Below are 14,499 nucleotides of genomic sequence, written 5' to 3'. Positions count from 1 at the left end.
TATTTCTTCGCGTTCTTGTAGCGGAAGTGCAGGACGACGATAGTAATCACGCAATCAAACGAAGTGATTTTCCTGAAGGCTTTATTTTTGGTGCAGCGTCTTCAGCTTACCAGGTGAAGAAATGAGTATTAAGTTTCATTTTGTAAGTACCAAATTGAATGAAGGAATGTGGGTTTCACTGTTTCTTTTTGGTTGATGTTCTTGGCAGTATGAAGGTGGTATCTCAACAAGAGGAATAAATAATTGGGATATCTACACTCATAAATACCCAGGTCTTCATCATTGTGCTTTTTTAATTCTCATAGCATATATTCTTTACTCTTTTGATATCATCTTTCAATCTTTGGCCAAATTATCCAAACAATAAGTCAAAAGCTTTTTAAGAACTACTTTTATTTTCAATTTTTTTTTTTGTTCTAAAATAGTGTTTACAAGCTTAATTTCATTGAGATATATCGTTCCCGATAACCATATGCCAACGTTTTTGTTGACACGAGATTTTTGTCATATTTTTGGCAATGAAATGCACAAACTTCTCTCAATCCTTTGCAACCTTGAGAAAAGTGAAAATTCTTGTGCTATTTGACTTTTAAATTCTCAAACACAAACTATTCAAAAGCAAAATAATCAATATTTCTAATAACCTTTCGAGGAAGGTTGAGAAACGAAAAGTAACTACGTATTTGTGAATTGTAGAGAGAATCGTGGATCGTAGCAATGGAGATGTAGCCGTTGATCAGATCCATCACTACAAGGTTTGTAGGATGGCAACCAAAACTAGGATTTAGTTTTAATCTATAATGCTCATAACACATCAACTAGAACCTATTTGCTTGTACTTATCTCAAAATTACTTCTAAAATTTCAAATGTTTCCATAATAACAACTTTTAAAAAAATCTCAAAAACACTTCAAAACTTTCAAAAGAAAAAAAAAATGGAAATTCTTACCTATATTTTGATGGAAACAATTAATAATTTATTTGAAAATATCGTTTAATCTTGAAAGATGTTCCAAATATATCCTTGAATTTTGAATTGTTTTATTAATATTTTAAACTTAAAAAAAATTCAAAATATCCTTACGAATTGTACCATGTTTCAATAATATTCATGAACTTGTAAAACTAACATTAAAAAGTTTAGAGATAACCTATAAGATGTAAATAGACCGTGTTCGTCAATATCCTATAAGATGTAAATAGACCGTGTTCGTCAATATCCTATAAGATGTAAATAGACCGTGTTCGTCCATATATTAAGGATAAAATTTTTTTTAACAACACCCTATTTCTAAAATTTTATTTTTAACTTAGTATTAACAATAAAGGAATGTATTGAGTAGAGAGCTCCTAACTCTTGTTTGGATCTTATTATTATTAGCTTAGTTATTTTGTTTTATAAAATAATATTGGAAGAATGACCCATACTTTTATATTTATAAATGCAGGAAGATCTTTCCTTCATGCAAGAAACTGGCTTTCATGCTTATAGATTCTCGATTTCTTGGACTAGAATATTGCGAGGTAATTAAGGAATTATCGATTTATAATTTTGAGAAATTTTCTTATATTACGATAATATGAGTACTATTCTCATTAATTGATTGTAATATCAGCGTTTTTTATATTTTATTAATGCAGATGGAACTTCGGAAGGAGGTCTGAATAAGGAGGGAATCGAGTACTACAATAATCTCATTGACGACATGATCTCGAAGGGTTGGTATTATCGTAATTTTTCATAACTTTTTCAAAAAGATTTGATAGATAACTTTGAAATTAGAGAGACAACTACCAAATTTTGTTCGAATATTTTGTATGAACACTACTCTTTTCTCCTTTACTTACCACTAAATATTATGATTTGTAGGCATCACACCTGTGGTTACACTTTTTCATTGGGAAATTCCACAAGCTTTAGTCGATGAATATGGAGGCTTCTTGAGTCCTCGAATCGTGTAAGTAAATTTATATTGAGGTTGCCAAATTTTCATCTTCGATCATTGTTAGAAAGTGTTTGCAAAAACATTAATTGATGGTAAGATTTCACATCGGTCTGAGAAAACAACGAAACATTTTTTATAAGAGTGTGAAAACTTCTCCCTAGCAGACGCGTTTTAAAAATCTTGAGGGGGGAAGCTTGAAAGGGAAAGCCTATAATCGATTGTGAGATCCCACATGGGTTGGAGAGGATAACTCGGGCAAGCCTATAATCGTTTGTGAGATCCCACATTGGTTGAAGAGGATAACGAAACATTTTTTATAAGGGTGTGAAAAATCGATTGTGAGATCTCACATCTGTTGGAAAGGATAACTCGGGCAAACCTATATTGAGATCTCACATTTGTTGGAGAGGATAACGAAACATTCTTTATAAGGGTGTGAAAACCTCCCCCTATCAGACACGTTTTTTAAAATCTTGAAGGAACATTCTTTATAAGGGTGTGAAAACTCTCTCTAACATTAACTTTTTTAAAACCTTGAGAGAACATTCTTTGTAAGGGTGTGAAAACCTCTCCATTCTTTATAAGGGTGTGAAAACCTCTCCATAGCAGACGCGTTTTAAAAACCTTAAGGGGAAACCCAAAAGGAAAAGCCTATAATCGACTGTGAGATCCCACATCAGTTGGGGAGAACAACGAAACATTTTTTATAAAGATGTGAAAACCTCTTTATAGCATACGTGTTTTAAAGCTCAAATAGTACAATATCTACTAGTGGTGAGCTTAAACTGTTACATTAATAACCTTAAAATTTGATTACAGGAAAGATTTTACGGACTTTGTCGACGTTTGCTTCCGAGAATTTGGAGATAGAGTTAAGCACTGGATCACAGTAAACGAACCAAATATTTACACCATGATGGGTTATGCAGTGGGACAATTTCCACCTGGTAGATGTTCAGAGTGGCAATTTCACAATTGTCTTGGTGGGAATGCAGCCACAGAACCATACATCGTTGGTCATTACCTAATTCTTGCTCATGCTCATGCTGTCAAAGTTTATCGAGACAAATATCAGGTTCTACCAAATATATCAACTCTTAGCAAATCCTTCAAGTTTTTACTTAATTCAATCAGATTTCGGCAGACATCACAGTGCTGGCTGATTGGTATGTCCCGTTAACAGATACTTCGGCAGACATAGAAGCTGCAAATAGAGCTGTTGATTTCTTTTCTGGTTGGTTAGTAAATTTATTGATACAACTCAAACCTCTTGAATTATTGATTTTTTCTTCTTTCAATTTTCAAAGCTTACTATTAAAATTATTTCGATACACATTTTCTTGAGATACTCAAGTAAAAGAGAAGTATATGAATGAACGATCATATCTGAATGAGAGAATAGGATGGTTAAGAAAAGTTTAAAAGAATTGAAAATTACTATTTATACCAACATGGTACACCTTCCTTTTCCTTGGCTCAATCATAAGAACTTCAAAATTAAATATGTTTTATTTGGAACAATTTTATTTTGGATAATCCCTAAGGAATTTTATTAGGAAGTAACTGTAAGAACCTCTTTGGATTTTCCCTCTCGTGCTTGCCCTCAAAGTTTTTAAAATGCATCTCCTAAGGAGAGATTTCCACACCCTTAGAAAGAATATTTTATTCTCCTTCCCAACCGATGTGAGATCTCACAAAAACATAAATATATGAATGAACCAGGATCATATCTGAATAAAGCATAAGATGGTTAATAAAAGTATAAAAGAATTGAAAATTACTATCTGTACCAATATCTACACTTTCTTTCTCTTTGAGGGGCTCAATCATAAGCACTCTAAAATTAAGTATCCTTTATTTGAAATAATTCTAGGTAATCTTTAAGAAATTTTATTAGAAAGCATGTGAGTGTGAACAAAACTATAATGCCCAAGCGAACTGCTAACAGATATTGTTTTTTTTTAGTTTTCCCTCAAAGTTTTAAAAATGTCTTTTAGGGGAGGTTTTCACACCTTTATAAATAAAAAAAATGTTTTATTCTCCTCCTCAACGGACGTGGGATCTCATGTTAGTTTGTAGAAATATTTTTAAATAATGTGACCAGACTGCAAGAAATAAAAGGGAAAATGTAGGTTCTTCAATCCAGTCGTGCATGGTAATTATCCGGAGACCATGATATCCCGAGTAAAAGAAAGATTGCCCCATTTCACAGAAGAACAAAGAATTTTGATAAAAGGAAGCTATGATTTTCTTGGAGTCAACTACTACACTTCCAATTATGCCAAAAATGATGACAAACCAGCTGGACGTCCATCCTACCTCACTGATTCTGGTGCCATTTCTTTAAGTACGTTATTCTTCCTACTTCTATACTTCTTACTCATAAATAAAATGATATTTGCTTATATTTTAGGGTTCATTTAAATCTCTCTAATTACACTTCGTATGATTGTTACAGATGAACCTTCACTTGGTCCAAAGGTAAATTGTCTAAGCTTTCTCTTAGGATGAAATTTGAAAAACGATATAAACATATTATGCTTGTTCGTCTTTAAGGTGAATGCATCATCTTGGCTCGCGGTTTATCCACAAGGGTTAAAGGATGCGTTGATGGACATTAAAAGAAAATATAACGATCCAGTTATCTACATCACAGAAAATGGTAATAGAACAAAAATTTTGTTCGATCCTCCTAATTATTTATTTTATTTTATTTATTCATAAAAGTTATACATGTGCAGGATATTTTGACTACGATGGTCCTAATGTTAAGGAATTGATTAATGATAAGAAGAGAGCGAAATTCTATAACGATCATCTTTATTATCTTCACAAAGCAATGGAGTAAGTTATTTCTTTTTTTCTTTTCTCATTTTGGCTACAAATGATTTGAATCAAATATTATAGGGATGGAGTAAAGGTAAAAGGATTCTTTGCATGGACGTTATTGGACGATTTTGAATGGAAATCGGGATATACCAAGCGCCTTGGCCTCATCTATATTGATTTCTTAAACGACTTGAAAAGAATACCAAAGCTTTCACTGAAGTGGTTCGCGAATTTCCTCAAGAACTAGAGATGTTTCAGCTACCAAGTTCTTGCTATTTGGTGAACTTTTATATGTTATATGTTATATGTTATTGCAAGTTTCTTAAAGACTACTCATAGAAAGAAGTAGCTAAATAAAGTTGCAATAGCAAAACCTTGTCTTGTCTTGTGTTTTCATATTTATGATTCGGCGTTGATTATCAATGAAACTAAGCTTCTGAGAAGTGTTTCTTTTCCTCCCTATCTTTTTACATTATTTTGGCATTTTTTTAACCATTCTTATTTTTTTCTTTTCTTTCTGACTATGTATGATGAAGCAATTTTACCAACTTTAGTGTTATTTGATCTCTAGCTAAAATCTAAATAAGGTAACAAAATCAAGATAAAAAGAAGAGGAAAGATTTAACTAACACAAATTCTTCCCCTCAACCTAAATCCCAGTGAAACCATTTTTTGTTTATGTTTTTTTTTCCGAAAGAATTATTGATACCGAATGATAGAGGTATTTTAGAGAATGAAGGGAGAGATGAAAGAAGAGGTGGTTAGGTTACTTTTATTTATTTATTTATTTTATTATTATTTTTTTACTGTGGTTACACCACATATCCCAATAAAAAAAACTCTAAATCTTCCGTCAAAACTCAACAAAACAATGAATCTCCCAATAATAAATAAAGTCTAAAAAAGAATATCAATTTCCAACGCTGGTGAGCTTTAAACAAAAGAATATCAATTTCCAACATTGGTGAGCTTTAAACAACAAATAGACTAATTTGAACTCTAGAAGTCTTCAACTCTACAAATTAGGTAATTGTTTCGCCATAAATGAAAGAAAAAACAAATAAATGGAAGATGGAGATGATAAGACATACCTAAATGGATTTCTTCCATGTAATGATGTAATCTCTTTTGTTTTTTTTTTTTTTTTTTTCAGAATTTAAAATTTTAATGATTTAATTATTAAAAATCCAAATTAAAACTGTCATTGGTCGTAGACGGGTGCAATTGAAAAGGAAATTTGTTCCATGTTTCTTTTTCCCTCTTCTTAAGCACCTTTCTTAAGCTATAGGTTGGTCGGCCTCCCCTTAACCCATGATCAACTCTTTAATTATCAGATGCGGGACTCCTCTCCCACTAATCCTCGACATGGTATGGAATCTGTGCATACGAGAGAGGGAGTATGTTGCCAATAGTGTGTAAGCTCTCTCTATATAAAGGAGTCCAACTAAGAGAGAGAAATCACACCAAAACCTAATAGGATCGAGTTACAATGGGTATTAAAAATAGCTATGTCGTTGTCTTCTTCCTCAACTTTGTATGTCGAGTATTTCTCTTTTACAGTTCAATCAGGAAGAGAGAGTTAATTCAATCCTCAGCTGCTTGACCGAGTGAAAGAGTGAAGGGACATGAACGATCTAGAATCTTGAGTCTTTCCTTCCTGCCTGTAAACTCTCATTCTTGTTTCGCCTTGACCTTCTTTACTGTTCCATAATAAATAGGTGAAGGAGCACAACAATGAATGAGACAAACCGATAGGTGAATGAGCTTGACCCTCTCTCCAGTTTACCTTCCTTGTTCTTCTTCTAGAAGCAAAAGACGACATTGATCTTCAAACTATCAAACGAAGCAATTTTCCGAATGAGTTCGGTTTTGGTGCATCATCTTCAGCTTACCAGGTTAAGAAATTTGTATAACTTTTAAGAGATTCAAGAACCAACGTGGGTTTCACTTCCCTTGTTAATTGGTTTTGTGTTTTGTTCAGTATGAAGGTGATGTTTCATCGAAAGGAAAAAGTATTTGGGATACCTTCACTCACAAATGCCCAGGTAAGCTTTAATTTAGAAATAACACAAAAATTATAATCCTTCTAATGTTATGATCATTATGATTATAAGTGTCTTAGAATATTGCAGACAAAATTGTCGATCGTAGCAATGGAGATGTAGCCTTAGATACATACCATAGATACAAGGTGCGTGAGATGTCAACAATAATCGTGATTAGATTGAGTTTAGATAGCTTAGGGTTTAAATGCACAGTTACATCTAGCTAGAGATGTTCATGAGAGGAGGCAGGATAAAAAAACCTTCCCCATTTTCGTCCTCACCTTTTATTTCAATTTGCATCTCCGTAAAATTTTTCATTTATTTTCTAGTGTGAAATTACCACGGAGAATCCATGGGAATTGAGTTTTTGGTGGATTAAAATTTTCTAATTATAAAAAAAGCAATTTCATTTCATATAATTTTTATTTTTCAATATAATTTTCACTAAAAATGTACTAACCTAGTGGACCGCTCACAAATATTGTTCAATTACAAGGAATGATTTGTTCCTCGCCATTTTGAAACATTCTGTTAGGGAGAGATTTTCAGACCTTTATAAGCTTTTTCCCTCCTCTCCCACTAATGTGAGATCTCACAATCCAACCATGTACACTGGTCGGGTATTTGGTTTTGATACCATTTGTAACCTCCAAAACCCACCGCTAACAAATATTGTCCTATGTGTGCTTTCCATTTCAGGCTTCTCCTCAAAGTTTTTAAAATGCGGTCTCCTGAGCAGAGGTTTTAACACCCTTATAAATAATGTTTCGTCCCTCTCCAACCGATATGAGATCTCACAATCCACCCCCTTCGAGGCCTAGCGTTCTCGCTGACACACCACCTGGTGTCCAGTCCCTTCGGGGCTCATGTCCTCGCTAGCACACCACTCGGTATCTGGCTCTAGTACCATTTGTAACAGCCCAAGTCCATCGCTAGCAAATATTATCCGTTTTGGCCCGTTATATATTGTCATCAACCTCACAGTTTTAAAACGCGTCTGCTAAGGAGAGGTTTCCACAACCTTGCAACCAATGTTTTTTTCCCCTCCAATAGTGGGATCTCACAATAAAAACATATAAAAATTCTAATAAATTCAATAATATTTGAAAAGTAAAATATAATAGAAGACACAAACATAATTTTTAAATAGTTTTCAATATTTTCAAAAAGTTATTTATTTAGTAAATAAATATATAGTTTTATGTCTTAGTTTTGATATATATATAAATACATATATTTATATTTATATATAAAAAGCGGGACGAGGGGAGGATGGGGACGAGAAATATAATTTTTGTTCCCAGTCCCTATCTTGTTTAGTGAACGGGAAGAAATATTTTCTCGCTCCCTCTTCATTCTCCTGTTTAAATGAGAATTTCCCACTTAGTGCAAGGTATGTCCCAGTCTCAACAGGTTAAACGAACATTTGTATCTCTAGCAATAAAATTTCTTGTTTATGAGCATTTATTCAATATTTATTACTAAAGATGTTCATCTAACCCATGGAATCAGAGAGATAGAGATTAAATTCTCAGTCTCTATCTCCCACATCACTCTATATATATATATATATATAAAAGGCCAACTTCTTATTTGTTAATTTAAAATATATCCTTAAATTTGATTGATATGTTTCCTTGTAAATGCAGGAAGATCTCACCCTTATGAACGACACCGGCTTTAACGTTTATAGATTCTCAATTGCTTGGAGCAGAATATTGCCAAGTAAAATATTAAAAACTTTTTTTAATTTAAGAAACAAAAAAAATTAGAAAATAATAAACTTGAAAATATAATGGTAACTTTTTGGGGTTTCTTAATCACTGCAGATGGAACATTGAAGGGAGGGGTAAATCAAGAAGGCATTAATTACTACAACAATCTCATCGATGAAACCCTTAAAAATGGTTGGTCCTAAATTTTATTGAATATATTAGTTGGTAAAAAAAAATTTACCATTTCATTTTGATTTATTTATAGGCCTCGAACCATATGCTACACTTTTCCATTGGGATGTTTCATAAGCTTTAGAAGATAAATATTGAGGTTTCTTGGATCGTCGAATTTTGTAAATAAAAAACCGTAACATTTTGATAATTAGGAGCCAAATAAAAATTAAACTCAAAACTCAAAAGGAACCGCAGATGATTTTGAGGACTATGTCAGTAATAATCCAAAAATAAATAAATAAATAAATAAAATAGTTAAAATAATAATAATAATAAATTAATTAATTAATTAAAATTAAAATTAAAAAAAAAAAACTTTCCCATCTCTCTCCATTAACCTCTGATCCCTTTCCACAATTTCTCTCCTCGACCCATCTTAAGCCAACTGAACAAAAACAGAAAAACAACAAAGGTAGATTTGAGAAGTAAAATGGCATTCAACAGATTGCAGATTCAGAGTTTGTCAGTTATTATGGTAAAATCCTATCTCAGATTTCCTTTTCCTTTTAGTTATTGTGATAAAGAAATTAATTTAGGATCAAATCTTCTTTCCTATCTTAACAGTTGTAATAACCAGATCCCATATACAATTATTAGATTTTTGTTAGCATTTTAATTATATAAGGTTATAAGTTAGATTCAATAAAATTTTAGGTGGCAAATCTATAAACCAAAAGATCGTAGCCTGTACTTAAAATTGGTCAGTAATATCTGTTTACACAATTGAAAAACCTATTTACTGAATGAAAAAGATGGGAGAGAGAGAGAGATTGAGGAAAATTTGTTAAACAGTATTTAACAATACAAGGAAATATCACGTCAGTGAGCTCCTTCCAATTTTAAAACCTATTTCCAGGATGAAAAGGATTAGAGAGAGAGAGGGAGAGAGAGAGTAAGGAAAGATTTGTTAAACAGTATTTAACAATAGGAAATATTAGAGGGCAGTGAGCTCCTTTCAATTTTGTGTAATAGAAAACATTCAGAATTTTAACAAGAGGGCAGTGAGCTTTTTCAATTTTGTCCAGAAAAGATCATAATTTTAAAATGGCCAATGTAGATTAGAGTAATAATTTTATAGAGATAAAACTTGAAACTGATGTCATGAGCTCATATAGGTTGACTCGGAGCGAGCCAGGTAAGTGACCTTACTATCGGCATGGTTATATTTGATGTTGACATGTGCCTTGTGGTTCTGTACGTGTCATATATATTGATATGTGTGAATTGTCTATGGATCGATATGCTTCTTATATGTTATGTTATGTTATGTTATAATATGTGGTTTGTATGATTGGTACGATGTGCTCAAGGATATGTTTGAGATAGGGTACGAGAAGAATGCACAAAACGAAATGTAATGATAGGAGTAAGATACGTTCATGAAACGTTAGAGTTAGGTTACATATCAGAGTGCTATGGATATGAGAGATTGATGAAAGAATACAGTTACGTTATGGGTAGAAAGGGATAGGTTTGTGCGTTAGGGTACGTTTTTGTGACGATATGACTAAGGTACGTCACGTAATGATATGTCTGTGATAGGTATAAGAACGTTAAGACTATGGTAAGTTAGAGAACAATATGACTATGAAGTGTTTACGTTATGACTTGGTTATGATATGATACATTGTATGCTAGATTATTGTGCTTAAGTACGAAATCATGTGAACGTGAATGTATGTTATTTATGCTGCTTAGTTGATGTGATACGAATGCATGTGACGATGTGTGGCCTTGTACGATTATGGCTTGTTGTATGAGTATTGGAATGTAACTTAATGAATTGTATGACATGAAATACGGTAAATTGCATGATACATAACCCCGCTAGGAATATGTATGATATGTAACGAAATGAGGATGAGAATGACATGTAAGCATGAAAACGTGACACGGGGTTATGTTCATTAAATGATGACTGTAGGACTAGTGGGACCTCATGCATATTGTGTGATCATGCATTTGGGGGGATACCCCTATCCCATCACGAGGGTACGGACGCGTACATCCAAATGGCAGGACAACGATCGTTATGCCCTGCATAGCGCTGCCGTGACGGTTTTAGTTTTAACGGGTCCCGGTGGGCCCCCAGAGCTTGCCCACCGGCTAGGGACAGTGGCCCAGCGTGTGCGAACTAGCTGGTGAGCCCATACTCGCACGTATGGGCTGCGTGTAGAGTATATGGTACACGTCCACGATTACCTGTTAGGATTACACCGTAGGGAAAACGAAACGAAACGAAACGAAACGAAACGAAATGAAACGAAACGAAATGAAACGAAACGAAAGATTGGTCTCATCATTTTATTGCATGTGATTGTTGCATTTAACCCCAATAGTGGAGTCACTTACTGAGTATTTCTTTAAATACTCAAGCCATGTGCTACTACATTTTTCAGGTTAAGGCAAGGCATTCCTATACGGCTGACGACGGCATCGCAACTCGAGATCATGACACATGCAAAGGATAGTGGTATTTATTTTCTTAGACTTAGGATAGAATAGGATGTTTTAAACTTAAACACTTATTTATTTTATTTTGGGTCTTTTGTTGTGTCGTTTTAAAGATGTTTTCGAAACACGTAAGTTCATAGCTGTGTTTTAAGTTAAAGGTTATGTTTTATGGAATTTAAATGAAGTCTTCTGCATTCAATGTTTATGGTACGTATATAGTAGCGATCTTAAATTAAGTAGAAAATTTTGGGTTGTTACAATGTCGATGTTTGCTTCAAGCACTTTGGTGATAGAGTTAAGCATTGGATCACTTTGAACGAACCAAATATGTTCTCTATAAGCGCATACTCGGAAGGAACATTTGCACCAGGAAGATGTTCGAAATGGATACACAATAATTGTCGTTATGGAAATTCTTCAATCGAACCATATATAGTCGGTCATCACCAAATTCTTGCTCATGCTCGTGCTGTCGAAGTTTACCGAAAAAAATATCAGGTTTGTGATTTCTAAAACTATAGCAATATGCATTTATATGAAGATTTCTTTCATATATTTTGAAGTATTATCACATTGAGTTTATAGAGAACACAAAAGGGTGTGATCGGAATAAGTGTGATTGGAAATTGGTACGAACCATATTCAGACACTAATGCTGACAAAGAAGCCGGACAACGAGCTATTGAGTTCTTTTCTGGTTGGTAAGTATATTGATACAATCTCAAATTTTAAAAATCAATATTTTGACACATACATTAAAGCTTTCAATGCTTTCAATATTAAAATAAATTGCTAAGAAGTATTCCATTAGAATTACTTTAAGATAGAGTTAGTTTAGTTTAGGTTATACTAATAACATTGAATTTGTACTTAAAATGACAGGTTAACTATAGAGATGGTTGTTGTCAATGGTGGGTGTTGGTGAGGTAGGTAGAATTTTTCACATTAGATATATAAATGAAAAGAGATCACATTTGAATAAGAGCGATTCTAAGGATTGAATGACTAAGAAAGACTTAAAAAGAATTGAAAGCTATTACATATACAAACACGATGGCTCAGTCATAGGAACTTTAAAATCATGTGTGTTTTGCTTGAAACAATCTTATGTTGGGTGACATTTTCGGAATTTTTCTAGAAACATATGAGTAAGGAAAAACCATGCTAGAAATATCCGTGTTGATCTGTGGGGATAGTATTGTGGAGGATTGTTGAGAGAGGAGACCCACATCCGCTAACTAAGGAGTTGATCATGGGTTTAGAAGTAAGGAATACTATCTTATCTCCGTTGGTTCTTTGAACCAGAAAAAAAAAATATCATTTTCAATTTTATAATGGAGTAAACAAAAAATTTCTTATTTTTTTTTACATATCCTAAAAAAGGAATTTCATATTCATCGGCTCAAAACATTAGAAAATTCCAATAATCCCTTTGAAAAAAATGTTTATTTTTATTTAAATCTATATTTTTTATCCCATCAAAAAAGTTTTTATTGATTTTTTATTTTATTATATATTTTATATCTAATCAGACAGTAAACTGAAATTCTTTATTAAAAATTTAATGAGACAGTTAAAATGATGACATTAGTGGATTAAGTTAAAACCGTATTTTTTAATTTTATGAACCCCTATTTCTTTTCTCGAAATCATTATTACTATTATAGAATATATCCGCCGAATGCATAATTAAATTGGTTTGCAAAATCCTCTAGAGTGGACAATATCACGTCATTATCGAGATTTGTGGTTCCTAACAAGTCTTTGCACATAGAAACAAGAAATAAGTAACGTGGTTATATCGTATGAGAATGTCGAGGTTCTCAGGTATCAAATTCAAGTTTTGAATCATGGGTCACTAATGCCAATTGCTAATGGTAGTCATAGAAAAGTGAAGATATTTTGATCATTTTTATTTATCACGAAAATTTAGAGTGGCCAAAAGAGTCATTCCTCACTTAACCTAAATCATCAACTCAATAGTTAACCAAATTAAATGAATGATATAGGTTTTTCACTCCAATTGTGAATGGTGATTACCCACAAAGTATGAGGCTGCGTGTAAAAGATAGACTGCCCACATTCACACAAGACAGAAGCCACTTTGATCAAAGGCACCTACGACTTTCTTGGACTCAACTACTACACAGCTGCATATGCCATCGATGACTCCAGCGCTCATGTTCTATACCCTGCCTGGCGTACCGACTCTGGTGTAAATACTTCAAGTATGGCCTTCATATTACATCATTCAAAATCCTATCCTTTTTCTAAAACTATTTTGTAAAGTTATTTTGCTATGTTTCATAACTTTTTTAAATCTCTGATTAAATTTTGTATGATGTGCTTCGGATTTGCTGCTGATCGTTTCGTGAAGTTTCACTTGGGCCAAAGGTAATTTATGCAAATTTTCGTCAATTATGAACTTAACTAATCACACTTGCTAATCGTCTCTTTTAATTGTAGGTGAATGCGTCGTCTTGGCTATCAGTTTATCCCGAGGGATTGCAAAAATTGTTGATAATCATGAAAAATGATTATCGAAAATGGTATCGAAAAAATCTTTTCTTTTCTTTTTTTCAAGGGAAGAAAAAAGAGAAATTGTTATTCATAACCTTATTTATTAATCAAGTGATACATGTGCAGGATTCTTTGATTATGATGATCCTAATGTTCATAATCTACTTTCTGACAATAAGAGAATTAGTTACCATATGGAACATCTCTTTTATCTTCACCAATCAATGAGGTAAGTAACTGAATGAGAGGTTCTCTTTTTCGTTTACATCTACTCGCCCATTTTCATCCATATTCGTATTTGGAAGCTTAATGTTTGATATTGTGAGATCGCACGTTAGTTGGAGAGGAAAACTAAACATTCATTAGAAAGGTGTGGAAACCTCTCACCAGCGGACGCGTTTTAAAATTTTGAGGGAAAGCCAAGAAGGGAAAGCCCAAAAGAACAATATTTGCTTGCGGTGGGTTTGGGCTATTACAAATGATATCAGAGCGAGTCACCGAGTGGTGTGCTAGCGAGGATGCTGGTCCCCAAGGAGGGTGGATTGAGATCCCACGTTAGTTGGAGAGGGGAACCAAACATTCCTTACGTGTGGAAACCTCTCACTAGTAAACGCGTTGTAAAACCTCGAGGGGAAGCTTAGAAGGGAAAGTCCGAAAGGACAATATCCACTAATAGTGGGTTTGGGCTGTTACAAATATTTAATACTTGTGATATGAAGGGTTCTAATTTAAAAAAAAAAAAAAAAAAAAAAAAA

General features: G+C 33.3%; 1 protein-coding gene and 1 pseudogene across 1 annotated transcript; both read left to right on the top strand.

Annotated features, from left to right (window-relative positions):
- On the top strand, positions 1 to 5,158 carry LOC111461405 (beta-glucosidase 12-like). Its single transcript, XM_023104917.1, has 13 exons — positions 1 to 113; positions 209 to 272; positions 697 to 755; positions 1,450 to 1,525; positions 1,643 to 1,720; positions 1,872 to 1,959; positions 2,767 to 3,022; positions 3,082 to 3,185; positions 4,080 to 4,279; positions 4,406 to 4,428; positions 4,504 to 4,609; positions 4,689 to 4,791; positions 4,855 to 5,158. The coding sequence occupies exons 4-13, from the start codon at positions 1,465 to 1,467 to the stop codon at positions 5,021 to 5,023; spliced, it is 1,188 nt and encodes a 395-aa protein (XP_022960685.1). The 5' UTR covers positions 1 to 113; positions 209 to 272; positions 697 to 755; positions 1,450 to 1,464; the 3' UTR covers positions 5,024 to 5,158.
- Positions 5,159 to 6,265: 1,107 nt separating this feature from the next.
- LOC111461636 lies at positions 6,266 to 13,851 on the top strand (annotated as a pseudogene).
- The last annotated feature ends 648 nt before the right edge of the window (positions 13,852 to 14,499 follow it).

The sequence above is a fragment of the Cucurbita moschata genome, unplaced genomic scaffold (assembly GCF_002738365.1).
Source record: "Cucurbita moschata cultivar Rifu unplaced genomic scaffold, Cmos_1.0 Cmo_Scf00025, whole genome shotgun sequence".
Taxonomy (NCBI): Eukaryota; Viridiplantae; Streptophyta; class Magnoliopsida; order Cucurbitales; family Cucurbitaceae; genus Cucurbita; species Cucurbita moschata.
Note: the sequence above shows the minus strand (reverse complement) of the source record. Positions and strands in the feature narration are given on the sequence as shown.

Coding starts and splice junctions, on each gene's coding strand:
- LOC111461405 (XM_023104917.1), top strand. CDS start 1,465: ATGCAAGAAACTGGCTTTCATGCTTATAGATTCTCGATTTCTTGGACT. Junction 3,023..3,081: donor TTTATCGAGACAAATATCAG/GTTCTACCAAAT, acceptor TAATTCAATCAG/ATTTCGGCAGACATCACAGT. Junction 4,792..4,854: donor TATCTTCACAAAGCAATGGA/GTAAGTTATTTC, acceptor CAAATATTATAG/GGATGGAGTAAAGGTAAAAG.